Here is a 22,161-nt window from a genome sequence, read left to right on the forward strand (position 1 = left end):
CTGGAAGGGGTTAATTCTCGGTTACCCTCTGGAAAGGGGCTTGACTTGGTCATCTTGTGTTTTTGGTTCTCAAGGGGCATCTGCTCTGGGTATGAACAATTCCAGACTGGGAGCCCGGGGGCTGGGTGAGGGGGCACCGGGCAGGAGCGTGTGGAGGCGCCTCACTTATCTCCTGTGCTCACCTCATGCTTGATGGAGCGGGCCCCATAGTGCACATTGTAGCCGTCGACCAACACGTCTGCCACCTCGCGGTCCCAGAGCAGCGTGATGTTGTGCCTTTGCTTGGCCTGAGAAAGGTCAGACAGGAGTACGCCTGCATGTGGCTCAGTGCTTCCCATTGCTCCCCACTCATGCCGGAGGCCTGGGCCAGTGAGAGACTGTGTGCCCCAGGGCCCCTGGCCCCACACCACCGTGCTCCACCTTTTGGGAGGTGGTGCTCCCGGTGGGCAGATGGTCCATCCCCACCCACGGGCAGTCCCTGCTCTTACTCGCTTGGCCCAGAAGTTCAGCTCCTTGTTGACTAGCTGGATGAGCTCCGAGTGGCAGAAGGGAAGGAAATAGACGATTTCATTGATTCGTCCCAGAAACTCATCCCTCCGGAAGTGAGCCTGCGGGGCCAGATAAGGGGTGGGGTGAACTCAGTGACCCAGACGGGGATAAAGGCAATTACTGAACCCCAGTGGGGAAGATATGGGGGCTTCCACAGCTTTAGAATGGCTAAGGGAATCCCCTCCATCTGCAGTTCCATAAGGAAGGACAAAGACCTCTTACTTTCAGGATGGGGCGGATCACATTCTCCTTGAAGTTCTTTGAGATGGTGATCTTGTCATTCATCTGGACATCCCCTGTGGAGACAGAATCAGAAACTGCCTATTGCCACAGGGGGCTGTGCGAAACGGGCCTGCCCTCTGGCCTCCATGAAAAGAGCCCTGGCCCCTGATGGTCTGTGTGATCCTGGTCAACACCTCAGCCTCTCTGGGCCTCGGCCTGGTCTTCTTACCTGAACAATGAGAGGACTGGACTGGGTACTTTCTGAGGCCCTTTCAGCTCTCATGCGCTCTAAAACCTGGGGTTCCTTATGGTGGAAGCAGTGTCAGGGAGGGGAGAGGGGAAGGAAAGGGAGTCAGGACCAAGACTTGAGTTCTAACTTGGAAGAAGGGGGCTGGTGTGTTCAATTCCAGATGGAAAGCTGACAGACGTGGCCTTCTCCCTGATGCACTCCTCCTTTCCAGCACTCTCCAGCCCATCTACACAGGAAGTCTCCCTGGCTGTAAAAGGCTGTGTCCATCTCTGTATAATTTCTGATCAGCTGACCCCTCACTGCACCAAAGCATCTCTGCCTGTTGAGTATGCGTCTCTTCGGGTCCCTAAGAACCTAGCCTCTTCCTGGCCCCTCACCCTGGGGTGGCTCTGTCCATTCATCTGTCTGCAACCTTCCTGTCACTTTCTTGAGGAAGTGAGGGCACGGTCGCTCTCCACTATCTGGTATGGTTCTTGGTGTCTGGTTATTGCCAGCTGTGGACAAAACTGCCTACCTGGACCCTCACCAAGGCCTGGACCCCAGTGCCATCTTTGCCCCCAGGAGATGTGCTGGTGGCCTGGGCACTTGCCCAGTTGCCAACAGTTCAGGCCATATGCCATACCGAGGTTCTCGGCAATGCGGCTGTGGTTCATCTCCAAAGCTTCCTGCCTCAGTTGCAGTGCGTGCTGTGCGATCTCGTCGCTGGCCACGTTGGAGGTCATGATGAAGATGGCATCCTTGCAATCGATGGTCTTCCCTTTTCCATCTGTCAGCCGGCCCTGGGAAAGAACAGTGACTGCATGGTCAGGGAGCTAGAAGGCTGGGCACCTCTTCCAGGAGATCTCTCCAGAACCCCTGTGCCTCCCCGACCCTTGGCAGTCAGCTGCTCGCTCCTCTGGGTTCTCTGAGCACTGTTCTCACACCTCGGCTGCACCTCAGTGCCCTGGGCTACAACTGCTCCACCTACCGAGAGTGCCTCCAGGCAAGAACGTACCCGCGGTGTGTCACCAATCAGGGCACCCAATCATCCCTGGTACCCAGACGTCAGCCTGATTTCACATGCATCCATCCAACACATTTTCTTGGAAGCCCACTCTGGTCCAGGCTCTGTGTTGGGGCACTGGTGACTCACTGAGCCTTTGACAGGCTCCCAGTCCAGAGGAGTGACACTTAGGAAACCAGCAGTGAGCATTCAGTGGGCTAAGTGTTACGATAAGGAAAGTCCAGGTGGCTGTAAAAGTTTTACTGGGCCACTGTGAGGACTAGATATGGTCATACTTGAGAAAAGATCCTTAGTTAACCAAGCTGTGCAAATGCTCTGAACTGTCATTACTATAACAAACACATATATTTGTTGGATCCAAATGAACTGAAACAGGTATAATCTCTGCATCTTTGTAGCTATTCTCTGGCCTGACAGAGAAGGACAGAAAATAAGGTTCCTCCTTTAATCAACGTGGGAAGTTTCTTTGGAATCTTTAGCTCTTTCTAGAAGTGACATAGAAGAAAGCATCTATACTGGAGACAGATGCAAGGAAAGAGAAAAGGAGCAACAGCAGATGGAAGAGACAGAAGAGTGAGAAGGAGCTCTACCCACCCAGCAAACCTCAAGGCTACCACTGCATGACAGCACTCTGCAGTCATTTACAACAAAAGCAATGATCACGGCCTCACTGAGAGAAACTGATGGAGTAACAACCGTGGACAGTGGACACATGGACACTTCCATCGTGGTGTCCTGTTTAGTGTTTTCCACGCACTACTGCACTTGGCCCACTAAAAGCTCCAAGAAGGCAGAGGCTGGGTCTTATTCTCAATGGGTCCTGGAACAGTGTTTGGCACATAGTAGGTATTCAGTACCTGCTTGCTGAATGCCTGAATCCTTACAACCTCTACAGAGAAACTGAGGCTCAGAGAGGTTAAGAAACTCATTGAAGGTCTCATAGCTAGAAAATACTAGAGCTGAGGCTCAAACCGTTTCACCCCCGAGCCCGTGCCCTTCCCTTCTGCACCAGGCGACCGAGGTCACATCAACAGTGCTGGGTATATGAGGCTCCACACAATTTTCTTTCCCTGAATAAAATTTTCCGACTCAACAAGAAAACAATCCAATTAAAAAATGGGCAGAGGACCTGAACAGACACTTCTCCCAAGAAGACATACAAATGGTCAACAGATATATGAAAAGATGCTCAACTTCGCTAGCTCTTAGGGAAATGCAAATCAAAACCACAATGAGATACCTGTTAGAACGGCGATTATCAACAAGTAATAACAAGTGTTCGAGAGGCTGTGGAGAAAAAGAGACCCTCATACACTGTTGGTGGGAACGTAAATTGGTACAGTCACTATAGAAAACAGCATGGAGGTTCCTAAAAAAAGTTAAGAATAGAAGTACCATATGACCCAGCAATCCTTCTGGGTATCTACCCAAAAAATCTGAAAACATTTATGTACTTCTATGTTCACTGCAGCATTATTCATGGTGGCCAAGACATGGAAACAACGAAAGTGTCCTTCAATAGATGATTAGATAAAGAAGATGTGGTACATACCGTGTTTCTCCAAAAATAAGACCTAGCAGGACCATCAGCTTTAATGTATCTTTTAGAGCAAAAATTAACATAAGACCCGGTCTTACATAATATAAGGTCCTATATTAATTTTTGCTCCAAAAGATGCTTTAGAGCTGATTGTCTGGCTAGGTCTTATTTCCAGGGAAACACAGTATATACAATGGACCATTACTCTGCCATAAGAAAAGATGAAATGCTGCCATTTGCAATTAACATAGATGAATCTTGAGATTATCATGCTAAGTGAAGTAAGTCTGACAAAGTTGAGAACCATATGATTTCACTCATATATGGGATATAAAACTGAAAGCAACAAACAAACAAGACAAACAAACAAAAACTCATAGATACAGACAGGAGTGGTTACCAGAGGATAAGGGGGGGTGGGGGTGGTAGAAGAGAGTAAAGGGGGTCAAACATATGGTGATGAAAGGAGAACTGATTTTGGGTGAACACACAATGCAATATATAGATGACATATTATAGAATTGTACACTTGAAACCTATATAATTTTACTAACCAATGTCACTGCAATAAATTTAATAAAAATTTTTTTCTCAGAATTCTGCCAAATTTAATTTGCATCCTTTGATTCTCACTGGAGAGAAGCAACTGGGACAGGTGTGGGAAGACGGAGACCTGCCTGGGATTTCCTCGTGGTGCAGACAAAGCACAGGTCCTGCCAGGCTGGAGAACACGGCTCTGGGGGATAGGTCGCTGACCTCAGCCTGTCAATTCCTGCCTGCCCCAGGCTCAGCCGGTAACCAAACCTCCTCAAGCGTTTCCCTTTCCCTGTTGGTGTGACCTGACTCATAGTCAGTCCTTGCTTCCAAAGCCACTGCAATGGCAGACCAACCCTGGCCCTCAGAGGCAACCGGGGAAGGAATGCACATTATCTAAGCACCTACTGTTTGCTGGGCATGGTACCTGGTACTTTGCAGCCTTACTTTACCCTGGCCCTAGGCACAGGCGTCTCAGAAAGTGTTACTTCCAAGGAGGTCTATTCACTGGGGCCTTGTGATCCAGCGCCCAGTCACTCTCTGTCCCCGCCTTGGGGTGGGACAAGGGGAAAGCAAGGGCACAAATGGATGTTCTTGAGCTTTTGCCATTAGCCTTCTGCGTGTGCGTGACAATATGACAGAATCTGCTCCTTAGTGGGGACCAGTTCTGCATGAGTGTGGCTTGCCCAAGCACGTGCATATGACACTGTATGTTCACAGAGCTCACCCCTGAGGACCAAATGCACGCACTGCTATACTGGCCAGAGCAATAAGCAGCGGCAATTTCACTCCGAGAGATCCAAGCTCTGCTCATAACTGGGCCTGAGGACGGGTCCCAGGTGGGTGAGGGGAGCAGGTGCAGTGTATGACTGACCCAAGGGTGACTCCATGTCTCCTTGTCCTCAGAGTCCGTGGCAATAAAGATGTGTCCCAAAGAGGGAGCTGTCACTGTCCTACATCCCAGCAATGACGAGCGCACACATCTCGGGGGGGAGGGTATGTGCAAAGGCTCACCCCAGGGCTCTAGGGACTGTTTTCCCACTGCTTCTATCCTTGAAGGGAGGAGCAGAGGATGCGCTCCCTGGGGGCCCGCTGCTTCCTGGGACTTCGGCCGTGAGCTGTAAGCTCCGGGTTCCCTGGGAAGTGACCAGTATTAGTCCTGCTTGGTGCTTTGGTGAGCGCATCTAGGGCTCTTGCTTTTCTGGGCCCATGCTTGGGAGAACGTGCTGGGTGGGAAGGGGGGGCTGCCCTCATGCCCCCAGACTGGATGAGGTGCCCTTACAATTCCCAGCACTTGCTACCTCACCCAGCACGGCACTCACCACAGTGGGCTGAGCTGCTTTTTGCTGCCTGTCTCCCTGACTCACTCCTGACCACTGCGGCAGGGGCTGTTCTGTGTGTGCCCCCTCTGCCCCACACTGAACCAGTCTCTTGCTTGACCAACTCCCCCGACTCTTTCCGGATAGGTCACAAGGCTCTGTTTCAGCCCCCTTTTCTCTGCACACTATACTTTCCCGTCATCCTCTCTGTGCTGGGGCATTCCCGGATTTCTACTTCCAATACAGACCTCTCCTAAACTCCAGACCTCTTGATGAATGGCCTCTTGGACATCTCCGTCGGGCTGTCCCTCAGGCATCACCTGTCAACAATTCTAAACCTCAGCTCACCTTCCTCGCCAATCTGCTGCTCATCCTCCTGTGCTCTCCGCCTCAGCTGATGGCAGCAGCAGCCAGGCCAGAAACCCTCGGCCCGTCCCTCTGTCCTCCCATCCACTGAGCCCTGCACAACTTCCTGGAAGTTCTCACCCCACGGCCCAGCTTTAGAGCAGGCCTCCCCAGTTCTAGCCTGGAGTCTTCAATGATGTTCTCGCTGCCCTCTTCTTCCTTCTATTCTGTCACCACAGCCTGCAGGATCTTTATAAAGTGAAAACCTGACCGTGTTTCTCTCTTGCTTAAAGTCTTTAAAAGACTCCTTATGATCCACCAAATAAATCTAGGCTCCTTTGCCTTAACTGGGGCCGGGTAAAATGTCCCCGTCTACCTTACCCACCTCATCTCCACCACTCTGTTCCCTTCCCTCTGCACTTGAGCCGTACTGAACAGCTGTAGTTCCTTAATACACCTGGCTGCCTCATGCCCCTGTGCTTCTCTGCACATTAGGTGTCTGCGGCAGGCCCTTCTCCTCTCTCTGTTCACCTGGCAAACACTTATTCATCCATGGAAGGTGTGCTGAATTACCACGGAATTGTTAGTCAGCAGAGCATTTCTCCTGAGAAGTGGGAATGGGAATGGCTAGAGTAAGACAAGGTCCCTGTCCTCAAAGAGCACACATGCATAAATCTGGCTAAGTAAACCAGGAGGGCAGCTTGGGTCAATGGAACCAAGGACATAAGCAACGGAAGCTAGAGCAGGCAGGAAAGAATTATTATCAACTCCCAAAGTCAGCTGTGGAGTGCCAGCAGCAGGGGAGGGGTGGACAGGGCTTCCCGGTGGGGGTGGTAGCATCTTCCAGGTGGTCCCAGTGGTATTGGCAGTCAGCAGTTGCCTTCCCTCCTCCTGGGCTAAGCAGGCCATCAGAGGTACCTCTCCAGGGACGTCAGAGGCCAAACAGGCTGCTGGACTCTCCCTTTCTGTGAATGCTTCACTGCAGATCTGCCTCTCTCTTTTGGTTCTACCTGCACAGTAGTTGTTACTTAAGCTGCAGGCTCTGGAACTGGACCGCCTACGTTCCAACCAGTTGTATAATCAAGGGTGAATTACTCACTTTACTTCAGTTTCCACATTTGTTACATGGAGGTAGTAATAATAACTATCGCAGGTTGCCGGGAGGATTAAAGGACTTGATACATGTAAGCTTTTTAGAATGGTGCTTGGCAGATAAAGTGCAAAAATGTCAACTATTACCATGTCTCCTTTCTACCTATCAGGCAGGGAGCTCCAAAGGCAGGTTTCGGTCTGATGCATAGCTGTATACCTGAATCCCATCAAGAGGCTGGCACAGAGCAGGAGGTCTCAGAACATAGATGTGAGTAACTGAATACGTGACTTTTGAAGGATTGGCCTTCATTCCTCAGCGGGGGGCCTGGGGACAGGGAGTAGCTAAGGGGCTAGGAAGACAACAACAAATCTGGGGCAGGGGCAAGGATGCTGGGACAGGTGGGGAAGGCGGTGGGCAGCTATGGGGTCATTTGGTTTTGGGTCTTCCTGGTTTGGTACCTGTTGTGCTATTTGGTCCTGTACCTCATCTACTGCACTTGTGACATGGGAAGCAAAACCCCTTCCTATTTTCCCGGGGCTGGAGGGGCGAAGTGGACAGGTAGGCTGGACTCCATCTGGCACAAGCTGGCTAAAGTAGCCCCCGTGTGGGAGTACAAGAGAAGACTCATCCCGGTTCTGCAGGCCCCTGGAAAGAGCAGAGGTCAACTCCTCCATAACCATAAGCTCTCTCTCCTCAGCTCAAGGGAAGGAGTGGTACAGAGGGCAGAACTGGGGCTCTGGGATCAGATGTATTTGCAGCCCAATCTTGGCTCCACCACAGAGTAGCTCTGTGGCCTTGGGCAAGACATTTATAACCTCTCTGAACCTCAGTTTCTTCATCTGTAAAAGATGAGATCGTTTCTACCTTGCCTGGCTATTGTGATTAGCCATAACATCTGTAAAGTCTTTAGCACAAGCCTAGAACATAGAATGTGCTAAATAAATGAGGGTTCTTCTCCTTATATAGAACTCACATCACCAGTGGAGTAGCCTGTCTTGCTTGTGACGAGCCTGGAGCTCCTCAGAAAAAAAGGGCTCTATGAGCCACAAAGGTTCTTGGAGCTTATCTTGGATCCAGCCTCCTTGTTTGTCACATGAGGTCCCCGATGCCCAGAGACGAAGCAGAGCTGGAACTAAAAGTTCAGGTCTCTCTCTATCCTGGCACCTCTGCCCCACTCTGTCTCTCTGGAACGCAGCCTGGGCAGTGATGACATTTTCAACTTGTGGGCAGTGCGGGCCCTGATCCAGAAAGGGGGCACATCTGCTAAGTACCCGAATGCACACATGGGGTAGCAGCAAGTTGAGGAATGATCAGACAGGCCGCTGGGTCCTTGGTTGCCACTGTTCACAGCCCCCCATACCTCCAGGTGTCTCCACCTCCACTCCAGCCCAGGCTAACTTTCACCTCATCAAACAGCTGCAGCATGATGGTAAGCACATCTGGATGGGCCTTGTCTACTTCATCAAAGAGCACGACGGCATTGGGGCATTGCTTCAGCTTCTTGGTCAGCTGGCCACCCTCCTCATGGCCGATGTAGCCTGGTGGGGACCCGATAAACTTGGCCACCTGGGGGAAGCAAGGAAACATGTTAGGAAGGCCTTTCCATATTTTCAGTTTCCAATATGGGGCATGCATAGGAAGATGGCTTCATATACACTGTTAGGACTGCCTGTCTCCTGGGGTGGCAGGAATCCGACCGTGATGGGAGAGCGACAGATCTTCTATGTTTATTCTTCAGAGCAAATGTGATGCAAAACAGATCACTGGCCCTCTACACACATATTTCCCTAAAGGACAAATCCCAAGGCTGCTGGAATTATCTCCAGCCCAAATCACAAGCTATATCAAAATACCCAGGTAGTCCTGTTGACAGGCCCTCCAAATCAAGCTTCACCGAGGACTCACTCACCTCATGCCGCTCCTGGAACTCAGACATGTCCAGCCTGATGAAGCCCTGTGTGGGGAGAAGCAGGAGTCCAATCGGAAGCAGGAAGGCATAAGGAAGGGGCAAGGAGGAGAGCATCTTAAATATCCCCTCGGCTTTCAGACCACACCAACTCAAGATCTTCTATCCCATTCTCGTGACATATTCTGTCAGGCTCCTATGTCCTTTTCTGTCCCCTCATTCCCTGTACGATTCCATCCCCTACCTTAACAACCCGGGTCACGTCTTTGCCCTTCTAAATCTGGCTCAGAGTGTCTCCTTACAGGGAGGCTCCTACTGGTCTGGTCACCACATCATCCTCTCTCCTCCCGCCCATTCCCCATTTCCAGAGGGCGTCCTGTGTGTGCTGGTCTCTGTCCTCGTGGAGCACCCACGGAGTGGGGCAGGCAGCCAGGGACAAAGTCACAACCAGCATGGGCCCTGATGACACGAAGGGGAACAAAAAATACCCGGACAGCTCCATGGTGCCCTCAGCTTTGCAAGTCCGTTTGGGCACACGCCCCTTTTAGTTTACTTTTCTTACAAACTAATAAACCTTTCTATTTATTTACATTTCCCCGGTTCATCTAAAAAGCCACTCATGATGTAGGTTGCGGCCTTCTCTCCCCAATGCTGGGCCTAGGGGTGATTTCCAAGGAAGTGGCCCCCGACGGTGAGGCCTGACCATGAATAACCCGAGGCGAAGAGAACACTGGGTAGAATGGGATTTGTGAGTTGACACAGGCAGAGTACCCACTTCTTTTCACGAACTTAGAGATTTCGGGAGTCATAAGGGCATTCACAGGTGCCCTGTTTCTCTACACAGACCAGGGTTCCCCACAGTCTCCCAGACTTCTCTCCTACTGGCACACGGTTTCGTCTGAGAGAGCACACTCACTGACTACACTTCTCCTAAAAGCTGGGCAGGGTGGGGCGCCGAGACCCTGGGAGGGAGTTAGCTGTGTTTGAAATCCAGGCCTATTCTAGCTCGGCTGCTAGTCTGAAATTCCCTCAGTGATATACTTCTAGTTTTTCCTCTGTCCTGTCACTCTGTGCCTGAGGTACAGGGTGGCAGAAAGAGCCCCGGGCTGGCAGCCAGGGGGCTGGGCTTCCAGTCCCAGTTCTGGGCATGCTGCCTCCTTGTTTCGCGCTGTAGTTTCTTCCTGTGTAACACAGGCCCTTGTTTCCTCTCCTAATTTCACCAGGGGCCTGAGGAGAGGCTCTAACCCAAGAGGTGGGAAAGGGCTAGGGGAAGCAATGAAGGTCACATAGGGGTACGTGGGGCATTAGCCAGCATGCATCTTCAGAGGGCCCCGGCAGCTCAGCCAAGAGAAATACGGGCTTCAGGACGGGCGAGAGGATGGACAAGGGGTACAGTAACCTGCCTAGGGCCAGCAGAAAGAACTGGAGCCTGGGCCAAGGAATGGACCACCCAGCCCACTGCCTCCAAGGGGTGATGGTGTTACTTCCTTTTCCTCGAACTGAGGCTTCTATTGAAAGATGCCATCATGACACCCTGCACTGGTGCAAATGTGCCCCCAACTGAACAGATGCTCCAAGTAAAAAATGACTTGCATCATCAGTCTTTTAATACGCCCCCTCTCCTTTCTACACCAGCAAGTCAGCAGATACTTTCCTTTTACTTCCACTGTGTATGAAGACATATTAAGACAGCTTGGATAAGGAGATTATAATTTGTAATTAAATATTAACCTTTCTGACAGTATTAAAATTAAAACACTCAGAATTCTTCATCCCTAATCAGGTGGTTCCTGCCCGTAACTGCATCTTCCCTAATAATAGTCTTGCTAGTTTATGGCCCTTTCCAGAGTGCTAATTGTTTCAATCGCTGCCAACCTGATGAATTGTCTTAAAAAATGCTATTTCAGTTAGAGCACATTAGCACGTCATGCACTGCTTCGTGCCTGCCTGCCTGTCAAGTGGGTCTGCTCTGGGTTTGGTTGAGGCAAAGCACAGCTACTGGCAGAGCCAGGAGCCTTCAGCCCGTTATTAAGCAGGAGGCAGCCATGGATGCAGCTCAGCACAGAGCCGAGCTGCCCCATTTCTGTGGCTGCCGGGAGGAAGGTGGCAAAGGGGCAGTTAGTCCAGAAGCAGGACAGGGGGTGCCCAGGGCTCTGCTGCTACGGTAGTTTGGCGGGCACAGGCCTGAGCAGTTCCGCATTGCCTCAGCTGGGGAGGCTTTCCATAGAAATGAGGCAAGGGCATCTGGGGTCATGGCAAGCTCTGGTGGTGGACAGGGGACCTTAGCCGCCGTGCTGGTAAGGCTGGTAGAAAGCAGAATGTTTGGCTTTTGTTGAAATGTTTTGGAGTCTCCAAGGACTGGTCTCTCTGACATGTGGCTCTGTATGGAAGCACTGCCTGTCAGCGTAGAAAGTCAAACTGAGCAGGCCTTGGAAAGCCGGAGTCTGAACAAACAGGGCATGAGGACGGCTCTTTCCTATGGAAAATCCAGGGCTGTCGGAGTTATGGGGGAAAGGGGACTGTGACTACCCCACATAAGAAATCCTGTTAAAAAGCTCATGTAGGATGGAAAGAAGCAATAAAGCATCCTCTTACTCCTATTTGTTTTCTCCTACAGGCCCCAAGAATCCATCCCTCTGGCATGGCCTTGACGGCACCGAACAGTAATAGTATGTTTCTAAAGCTGTTTCCCTCTCCAGACTAAGTTTCTTAGGGCAGGGAGAGCATCTAAACAAACACTGTATGATCAGGAACTAGTATTATACCTGGCACAGAGCAGCTGCTTGAAAATATTGTACAGATGAATCTTACTGGGTTCTCCCAAGTGCCCCATGAGTCAGAAAGGGCAATGAGTGCCCTTCCTAGTTCATAGATGAAGAAACGAGGTACAAAGAGGTTGGACAACTTGCCCAAATTCCTGGAACAATTGGTGGCCAAGTAGCACCTAAAGCTGAGGCCTACTTCCCAGGCCAGAGTGTGTCTTTCTGATCAGCTATTGCCAGATCCAGGGAGCTAGGATTTTGGGGCTAGCAGAAGTGGCGCGGTCTCCATGGCCCGCCCTTACCTTTTTGGCATCTTTGTGCATATACTTGGCTGTCTGCTTGGCCAGCTCGGTTTTTCCTAATAAGAGAAAAGCGAGAGGAATGGAGTCAGGACCAGACTGACTCTCCTGGAATGACAGAATATTAGAAATGCACGGACACTGAAAAGAATATATTTTATGGATGGCAATGCTGAGGCTAGGAAAGGGCCAGTAACTCTCCCATAGTCACCGAGGGAAGGGTGAAGCTGGGACCAGAATCCAAGTCTGAATTGCATCCTGATTTTTCCGCGGATGGGGACTGAGGCTTTTTCTCTAGCAGCATCCTAAGAGTGGGAGGTTGACTCTTACAATCCAGAGCCAACTTGTCCTTTGAAGCCCAGCACCAACGCTGCCTCTCCCAGGAGCACCCTGACTTCCTGGCTCACTGCACTGCGTCTCCATACCCATGACCTTGTCATCCAGCGAGGACTGGAGCCACAGACCCATTGAAGGCAGGGAGGGCACCTCTCCTTGGCTTCAAGGCCTTTCTTTGTAACATAAAGAGGGAACGACAACACCAAAGTGGTGGTTCTGAAGGGCCATTTGGTATGACCGCCAAGCCTTTGGACGTTACTGCCTAGTACAGGAAGTCAAGTTCTATAGTATCAGGAGGTGGTGCTAACCTTTTTGGACCCTACCTGAGGGAGAGCTAGGCCCACAGAAATGCTGAGAGGGGAACAGAAGGCAACAAAAACCATGAAATTCCCTATCAAAACAATGGTGGGAGTGGGGTAGAGGAGGTGGAGGGGGGCGTCTGTGAGCGCAGAGAGTGAGGGGTTGAGAATGCCTCAGATATTCCAGCTCACATTGCCAGAAAAACCCCCAGTTCATTTTACTGCAACCCGTTTCGCTATGCACCTAGCACTGTGCTGGCATGAGGGGCTTTCTTTAGCTTCCTAGCAGGTTACATCCCAGGCTGTACCGAATAACGTCGATGTGCGGGGCACTGGAGGTGGTTTAATTTGACCCAAAAGGCAGCCTCAGGGGATGAGCGGCTGGGGCACGGCTACCAGGCTCCAAAGGGCCTGGCCCTGCCGGTGAACTGGGCCCTGTACCCCAGCTTCCTGGGGAAGGAGCATACTTTAAGCTGTTTCTAATGTGACAGATGATTCCCTTGCTAGCTCTATAATTTGGAGGCGTTGTACTGGGAGCTGGAGTTGAACTAGAGGTGGGTGGCCTGATCCTGGCCCACAGCCGCTGGGGCTCCCCCAGCTCTTCTTTCCCACTGGCTGATCTGCTCCCGTTACCTATTCCAGATGATCCCAAGAAGAGGAAGACCAGAGGGTGTTCTTCATCGTACCAGCCATTCTCCTTCCTCCGGATCGCTACGGCCAAACACACAAGACAGGGGACGGGGAGGGAGGCAGATAAATCAATGACACAAAAGGCAGGATAATTATCACTAAGTATACAATATGTTTTACTGCTCTGCGCCCACTCAAAGTCCTCACTACCATTAGTGCTGCCTAATCTGATTAGCTGGCAAGGCCCCTAGAGATACCTAATCAGGTTAGCATGGATTTGGAAAGCTGCCCAGAGCAGATTTCGGATAAAGTTTTCCAGGATGAGCACTCAGTGTTGCCAGGGAAACTGAAAGGCGGGTGGATGGTGAATGGAGGTGAAAGGGGTGGGGGTTGGTGAGAGAGAATTCGAGAGGAACTTTAGCTCTTGGCTGGTTACCCATCTACTTACCACTGGTGGGAGACTGAGCCTGCCTCCTATGCAAATGGGAGAGGCAGAAGCCCAGGGCAGGCCCCTGGAGATCGGGGGTGTGAGCTCTGGACTCTTTCCCATTTGGGGAAACCAAAGTCTGGTCCGCTGTCTGGAAATACAGTCAAGCACACTTTCTGGAAACCAGTCAGGGGTACTGTGGAGCTCAGGGCATAGAATGGTGAGCCACTTGCTAGCACCTCCACTAACCATGGCCTCTGGGTGCCGGAAGGGGCAGGGGTGTGGGGAGGATAGATCTGTACCAGATTCCCTGGGGGCGCAGCCCTGCTGGAACGAGACCTGACCTCCCCTCTTCAGGAGGAAGTATAAAATCCAGGGCGATGCATTCAAGGGGAAGAGATTACAGGACCAACTACAGGGTGGAAGAATCAGGCTCAGAAGACAAGGCCCAGAAACGCAGTCCACAGAGAAAGGAAAGACATGACGGTTTTAGGGATGTGTCTGCCACTCTTGAAGTGTGAAGATCCTAATTTCTACACTGTGTGGTCAGATCTACGTGGTTGGGTTTCAAGGAAGAGGCTGTAGAGGTCAAGGAAGGCTTTTTGGAAGAAGTGGGACTAATGACAGAACATGTGTGCTGGGCAGGACTGAAGAGGCAGAGGGGCTAGCATGACAGAACTGGAGAGATGGGAATGAACACGAGCAGTGGGAGTGGATCGGATGACAAAGGTCTGGAATAACCTGTCCTAGGAATTCAGGTCCACGCTGTGGCCTTGCTCACCGAACCTCTAACACGGCTACCTTCAGTACTGTCTAGTTCTGGCCTCAGCAGAAAAAGGAAACTGTGCAGCCTCATGGGCATCAGACTCGCCATTGTGCCTGCAGGGAGACGCTACCTGAGAATTTTGAGAGGGGCCTGGAATCACAGTCCAACCGCCCCCCTGGGCTAGGTCCCAGGCATCTCTAAACTAACTGGCCCGGTCCTCTGGAAAGCCTGGATCTACAGAGAACCCACAGGCCTCCTAGGTACCTGAAGGCTGGGGATGAAAAGAAGGAGTCCAAGTCTGGCTGAGAGGGAGTCCGCAGTGTCCTGAGAAACAAGAACCCCCAATATATGGAGATGGAAGGAGAAGTGACTCTGGGTGGGGAACACACAATGTGATATAGAGATGATGTTATAGAATTGTACACTTGAAACCTATAGAACTTAACTAACCACTGTCATCTCAATACATTTTAATTAAAAAAAGAAAAGAAAAGACCCCAGGGGTAAGGGTATTTGGGGAGGTGGAGACATCATAAAATGGCAAAGGCTGGACTTCTGTGAACACTGTGTTTGGATGTGTGTTGGGGCAATGGTGAGAGAGGATCATCTGAAAGGAGTCAAATTCTTCCGAAATTTGGCTAAATTGAGAACCTCGGTTGGAAAGAAGCTGAACATAAACTGAGTTCAGGCTTCATGGGGTATCTGGACAGGCAGAAGTGCCCAGGTACCACTTAGACAGGTGGCCTGGGTTGGTGGAGGGGTCCCCAGGTGTCATGGACCAGAGGTTCTGACCTGGACTTCTCTTTCAGGAAAGCTTCCCAGCCCACTGAGAGCTGCACACTGCTGGGCGAGGCAGTTCCAACACACCATGGAGAATGTGGAATTGGATTATGCCTGGGGCCATCTTTTCCCCCTTCTTTTCTAATAATGCACCTAGGAGAGAGCTCTTTATAATGCCAGGCAGACTCCACTGCACAGCTGTCCCTGGGCAATTCTGCCAGACCCAGAGCAAGAGTCTGGGGTGGGCTTGATCTGGGCCCCCTGTGAAACAGGCGAAATGCCAACCATTAAACAATTACAACTCTGGATATTTCTAATAATATCTGAAGAGAAAAACGGCCAAGCAGATGGAGTCCGACAGAATGAAAAATGGAAGCAGCGAGGAAGGACTGGGGAAGGCGGGCCCCAGGGGGTGTAGTTGGTCGAGAGGCCCAAGGCTGGGAGACTTGAGGGTCCTGTGAGGCCAGGGCAGAGGCTAGGCCAGACAGACCTGGATGGGCCCAGATGGAGGTGGCCATAGGTACTGGGGCTCTCACTGTGGAGCAGCGGAGGCAGCACCTTACTCTGCTAGCTCTTCATAGTCTCTAAAGAACTTCTGTAGACATAATTTCATTTGAGTCTCATTATGAAGCTACGAGGCAGGCAGGGAACTTGATTCCTGCTCAAGAAAATATGTACAAAGAAGTTCGGTAACCTGCTCAAGGTTACACAGGTAAATAAATGAAGACCCTGGGCTTCATTTACCCTAGCTCTGGCTGGCCCTGGAGCCTGAACTAGTGCTTCAGAAGTTCAGGGAAAGAGTCAACTTACCCTGGTCACAGCATCTCCTCATACCCTTGCCTCGCCTGGAAAACTGTCTGGCTCGAGCAGCCTCTCAACACAGGGCCTCAGGAGCCCGTCCCCTGACCTCTATCTGCTCTTACGCGTGAGATGCTGCCAGCGTCCCCTTCACTGGCTCCATCCCTGCAGCTCCAAGCAGGCTTGGCTGCCTCTCCACACGTGGGGCCAATGCCAGCGCCTCCTTGCTGGGCTCTTCCCCTTACCAGAGCGCCTGCTCCTGGCCATGTCGACCATGACAGGGCCATCTTAAAACTCACCCACAACAACTCTTTTTGATGAACTCCACCTCCCTACATGGGCCCCGGTCCTCCTGGGGTCTTTATTCTCTGGTCCGTGCTCGTCTATGGGCTGGTAAGGTGGAGAGGGTAAGTTGCAGGATCTAGTTTAGAGCCCCAGCCCTGCCACTTACTAGTTGATTGACTTTGAGTAAAACACATATTTCTTTAGAGCCTCGGTTTTTTTCATCTATAAAATGGGAATATGATACATGCTGAGTCAGCCCCATGAAGACTGAATGAATTAATGGCTATGAAAGCATTCTGTAAGTTGCAAGAAGTGAAATAGTAAGAGTAAACAGAATGGCAATCATAGCAGCAGCAGTGGCAGAAGCCACTAGCTTTGGTATTTTACAGATACCTCTTTCATCCTTATAATAATCCTGAGAAGTACGTATTACCTCCATTTTACAGAAGAGGAAGACTGAGGCTCAGAAAGGGGCAGTGTAAGGGGTTTCATCTGCCTGTGCCTTCATATCCAAGGGGGAGGGTGTGCCCCAATCTGACTGTGTATTCCGTGGGAGCAGGTACTAACTAGGAGTTCTATTTCCTGAAGGACCCTTGGGAATAGCCCAACAGTGGTATAATGCTTGCTGGCTAAATGAATTAATTCTTGGTCTTTCCGGAATCACAAGAGGGAAAGAACAGATACTTCAACTCCCATTTTACAAAGAAGAGCGAGGCCTGGACCCAAGTGGTTATGGCTCCAAGTGGTTACCACTACCCTTGGGTGAATAAGGCTTCCATTCTTTTAACCCCTCTCTAGGGAGCTTATCCACTTGTTCAGCAAATAACCTCTGTGCTGGGTGCTAGGGCACCTACAAAGAAGCCTAAAATAAGATTTGTGCCTTTTAGGTGAATACTGCTATGAAAACTGTGGGTTCCAAATGGGATGGGAACACTGGGAAAAGTGTGGGAACAGCCATTTGTGCCTGACTGCCGTTTGTGCCTGAAGGATGAGGAGATCGCCCGGCAGTTTGGGTATGATGAGACATTCCAGAAAGGAAGACCCAACGTGAGCAAAACCTAAGCGAGGGGTAAAGAGCTACCTTCTCTTTCCAGCCCAGGCCTCTGCCACTGTCAGCGCAAGGTTTTGGGGCAGTCTGGGCGGGTTGCCTCATCCTTCCTGGTAAGTTCTAGTGCGGGAAAATTTTTTTAACCTAACCTGGAACAGGTGTTTTCCAAGCCTGTGGTATCTCCTAGGGGAACCAGTCCTTCAGGGGGACTCTCATGGTTGAGAGTCACCCAAATGTCCATTAGCAATTTCTTGTCTACAGCCTGTAGGTTCAAGGAGCACAGAAAGTGTTCATGAAGTGCCTGCTGACTGAGTGGATATGGGGGCCTTGGATTTGGAGGATGATCAGAGAACAGCTCTCTTCTTAGTCTTTAAAGATTAATCATTCTGAAGGCAAACTATTGCTACTGAGTGGTTAACATATTAAAAATGCAAGTGGCTCAGGTGGTTGGAGCACCGTGCTCCTAACGCCAAGGTCACCGGTTCGATTCCCACATGGGCCAGTGAGCTGTGCCCTCTACAGCTAAGATTGTGAACAACAGCTCTCACTGGAGCTGGGCTGCCCTGAGCAGCCAGAGGTTGGCGTGAGCTGCCATGGGCTACTGTGTGCTGTGCCGCCGTGAGCGGCCGGTGGCCAGTGTGAGTGGCCAGCAGCCAGCGTGAGCTGCCACGGGCTGCTGTGTGCTGCTGTGGGCTGCTGAGTTCTGCCACGGGCTACTGTGTGCGCTGTGAGCAGCCGATGGCCAGAGTGAGTGGCCGGCAGCCAGTGTGAGTGGCCGACAGCTGCCGTGAGCTACTGTGAGCGGCCGACCTATGACCAGCGACTGACTGCCTCAGCTGTGGGGAGCGCAAGGCTCATAATACCAGCATAGGCCAGGGAGCTGTGTCCTACACAACTAGACTGAGAAACAACGGCTTGAACTGGAAGGGGGGCGGAGAGGCAGAAGGAGGAGGGAAAGGAAAACAAATGCAAAGAATAGCTTTTGCTGAGCCCACCCATTGCAGGCACACGCACACTGCAGGTAGGCAGCCCTGGAGGGAAGAGTCACACTCTTCCAGAAAGAGGCTGAGATGAAAATTGGTTGAGCTTATATAAATGTCTAACCACTATGCTGTACACCTGAAATTAATATAAAATAATACTGAATGCCAAAAAAAAAAAGAAATCTGTGTTGAGGAGAGGAAGAGTGGCAAAATGGGCTCAGAGTGTGTTCACCGAAGTTCAACCACATTTTACACACCTGTGTAGCCAACCCTGGGGAAACAGCTGAACGAGAGGTAGTTCCTGACCTTTGGAGGGAGAAAGACATACAAACCGATGCCCTGCGGTAAGTGCAGTGACAAAAGGTGTCCACAGGAAGCCTAGAGAAAGAGCCCTGCATCAGGGCTCCTGAACTGAGTCAGGCTACGTAAAAGCCAGTCAGAATGTGGAAGACAGACAGGGCTGGGGTGGGGAAAGGGCCTGAAGAAAAGGAGTTCCATGCAGGGGGCAGCATCAATAGATGCAGGCAGATCCATACAGCACATGCAGTCGGTGTGGCTGGTGGTGTCTTGGTGGGTGCAGTGCAAAGCAGGGGCAGCAGGGGTTGGCATTGTGTGTTGGGCTAGGGCAGCAAGGGCCACTCAAGGATTTTTAAATAGGTGAATTTTTACAAAGCTCACTCAAGCAGGGGAGAAAAAGTGATTATACCATGTTTCCCCCAAAATAAGACCTAACTGGAAGATAAGCCCTAGCGAGATTTTTCAGGATGACATCCCCTGAACATCAGCCCTAATGTGTCTTTTGGAGCAAAAATAAATATAAGACCCAGTCTTATTTTCAGGGACACACGGTAGCGAAAGGAAAGGAGGCAGGAAGACCAGTGAGGAGGATACTGTGTGATTCAGATGGGAGATGCCGGGGTCCTGAGCTGGGGCAGTGGTATTAAGAACAGAAGGGAGAAGCCATGTCTGAGATGTATTTAAGAGGTAGAATGGCAGAACCTGATACCTGATGGGCTGTGAGGGGGTAGGGGCTAGGGAGGGGCCAAGAAAACCACTACGTTTCTATTTAGATCAGTGAATGCTGGTGCCTTGACTGAGACAGGAACACAGGAGGTGAGCAGGTTGGAGGGAGGGGGCGGAGTCTAGCTCTGAATGTGCTGAACAGAGAGCCGGCCTTTCTGAGGATGGTGAGGCACAGAGGCTTTGAGCTCCCAGGAGGTCTGCCCGACAGGGGAGGCATCTGGTTCCACCCCACGACCAAGAACAGCTCTGGATTCTGGAAGGAACACCTCACTTTCAATGCCAGGGCTCTGGCTTGCTGCATGTTGGTCGGCCCTGCTTTGGCTCCAGTGACCCTAGCAGACCAGAGAGGCAATGGGGCCCGAGCTGTGGGGTTTGGTGTGTTATCTCCTCGATTTGTAAGGTGGTAACTGTGCGCCAGCCTTGCTAGAAGCCCTGCAGCTGGGGATCACACTGATAAATTCACTGTATTACTTTGCACAAATCAATATCCCAGCACTTACCAGGGGTTGATGTGACCGAAATTGGTTTCAGCCAATTCGAGAGGGTAATAAATGGCCATTTATCAAATCAATTCATTCTGCGGCACTTCTCTGGCTGCCCATCCTCATGGTACCCCTGGGGTGCCAGGCTCCACCCAGCCAAGTCCCTGGCACACATGTGACACTGGCCGAGGGGACCTAGAGAGGGCTGGCCTACACTCTAAACCTGCCTCCTCCTCCGGCACCTGCTTCAGTCTTGAGGCCAGCTGCTGCTTGCCACCATAGACTGACCCAGCGAGTGCTTCAGGGCGGGAAGCGGGACATTATCTGACCATTATCAGTGTGATGTCCAGCCATGGGCTTCGAGCAGGGCGGGATGTCATGCGGGGTGTCAGGCGGGGTCTCTGGTCCCACTCCCCACATAAGAGCGCAGGACATGGTGAGGCCAAAAAGGAACACCCACGGAGCCATAGGTAGGGGAGTCACACCACTATACTCTCGTTGGCGGCTGGGTTGGAGACACAAGAACCAGGAGCAACACAATTCTCAACCCTCACTGTGCCGCTTGCAGACTCAGCCACCATCTTCTTGCTAGCTCCCCCTTTTTTTGCTAGCCTAGCCACGGCAGTTATATTAGTGCCCAATGGCTCACTGGTTACAGCTGACGGCCAACTAGCCACAGCTGATGGCCATTTGATCACAGTCGACAGCCATTTACTACCTGAGCCAGCACCTTTCTATGTGAGGCTGAGAGCCTGGAAACTGCTTTTTGGGGCTCTGTCCCCACACGGGCACAGTTACCAATGGAGGAGATAACGCACCAACCCCACAGCCTGGGCCTCAGTAGCGTCTGTCTTCTCTGGGTCACTGGAATCACAGCAGCGTCAACCACAGGATGAGGAGTAGGGCCTTCCTAATCCGAGGCAGAGTCTGGGTGACAGAATGGAGCTTTGGGTAGACGAAAGCATCAGGGCAGACATTCTGACAGACCCTAGGAGGTGGGGAGCTGAATCATCTACTCCTGCTCTGGGCAAACGGCAAGGAAAGGCAGGTGGAGGGGCAGCAGAGGCCGCAGGACCGGGGAAGAGGCCAGCCGGGGCTGGGTCTCAGGATCAGTCCCAGCTAGAAGGAAACAGCCGTGGACCGGACCTAAAGAGCACAGTGCCCAATCCTAGACAGTAAACCTCTTAAGGACAGGGCCTAGGGTTTATTTCGTGCTGTGTGACACACTGCAAAGAGCATGTGCTTTATAGTCAGTCTAATCTAGCTCCCCAGAACACAGGTGAGAAAACTGTTGCTCAGAGCTGAGTGATCAGCCTGAGTTACACACCTGGTAAGTGCTGATCTGCTATAATATTTGAGCCTACACTGGTCGAATTCTCTCCATCTCAACGTCCTCCTCCCCCGCCCCCAACTCCTACTTCTGGGAGCTTCATATGGAATGGGCTTGAGAAGCTGGCGAGAAGCAGGAGATCAGAGGAGCGGATGGCCTGCTGGGAAAGGGCTGTGTAAGAAGCAGAAGGAAAATACTATGATGGCAGCTGTAGTTCTGGCCCAAATGGACAGGAGACTCCAGCAAGAGATCCTTTCTTAGATCTCTGCCCAGGTAATCTCTTTCCCGTGGCCTATTCCTTTCTCCAACCCGAGAGCTCCCAGGGTCTCCCCTCCCTCCACTTCAGACATGGCTTTGGCAAAGAAGTGGGGGGTTATACTGCCAAGATAGGGGGGCCTCGCATATTCAAAAACATTTTCCCTGGCTCCTGTGTGTGCCTGCGGGCAGCCTTCCGACCTCCAGCTGGTGAGGCAGTTCTGCTCATTGGGCTCCTTTTATCTGTTGGTGGGGTCAGGCCCCTGATGGGGGGCTCACGACTGCCACACTGAGTCCCACTGGTGTGTGTGAGGATGATGATGGGGATCAGGCTGGGCTTGGTGTGTCACAGGGGGGTGACCACCTTCATTTTTCAATTACTCCTCTAATTGGTTTCCTAGGGCTGACAGTGCCAGCCCAGAATATCCCAGAGGGGCACCACAATTTCAGCCTGATGTCTCTGTTATCAGTCAGCAGAACCTGGTGACTGCATCTGATGGGACCAGATGCCTGGAGAGAAGAGGTAAGCAACATGTGAGGGGACTGACCAAGACACCGCAAGGCAGAGGTTCTTGAACTTGAGCTGAACATCAGAATCACCAGCAGGGCCTGTTAAAACACAGATGCTGGGCCCCACCCCCCGTTTCTGATTCCATAGGTCTGGGGAGAGGCCTGAGATCTGCTGTCTAACAAGGTCCCAGAGGACGTTGATACCGGTCCAGAGACCACGCTTTGAGAACCACTGCCTTGCGGGATCCCCCCTGTCTAAGCTGCGCATGTTCCTCTGCTCTTGCCGCATCTGTCTGAGGTCACCCTCAGGGAGTCATGCAGCTGAGTTGGAGAACAGCGGTGAGGCCACCATCCTGAGCAGAATTCTGGTCTTATATTTCTCTCCAG

General features: G+C 51.5%; 1 protein-coding gene across 1 annotated transcript in view; it reads right to left on the bottom strand.

Annotated features, from left to right (window-relative positions):
- Positions 1-22,161, bottom strand: part of CLPB (caseinolytic mitochondrial matrix peptidase chaperone subunit B) — a 132,369-nt gene that overhangs the window by 557 nt on the left and 109,651 nt on the right. The window contains exons 8-15 of the mRNA XM_033121096.1: positions 13,091-13,168; positions 11,826-11,881; positions 8,765-8,809; positions 8,260-8,421; positions 1,644-1,800; positions 772-845; positions 489-608; positions 183-287 (exon numbers count right to left, since the gene is read on the bottom strand). Coding sequence (XP_032976987.1) covers positions 183-287; positions 489-608; positions 772-845; positions 1,644-1,800; positions 8,260-8,421; positions 8,765-8,809; positions 11,826-11,881; positions 13,091-13,168 — 797 coding nt within the window. The remainder of the gene's footprint in view (positions 1-182; positions 288-488; positions 609-771; positions 846-1,643; positions 1,801-8,259; positions 8,422-8,764; positions 8,810-11,825; positions 11,882-13,090; positions 13,169-22,161) is intronic.

The sequence above is a fragment of the Rhinolophus ferrumequinum genome, chromosome 11, assembly GCF_004115265.2.
Source record: "Rhinolophus ferrumequinum isolate MPI-CBG mRhiFer1 chromosome 11, mRhiFer1_v1.p, whole genome shotgun sequence".
Taxonomy (NCBI): domain Eukaryota; kingdom Metazoa; phylum Chordata; class Mammalia; order Chiroptera; family Rhinolophidae; genus Rhinolophus; species Rhinolophus ferrumequinum.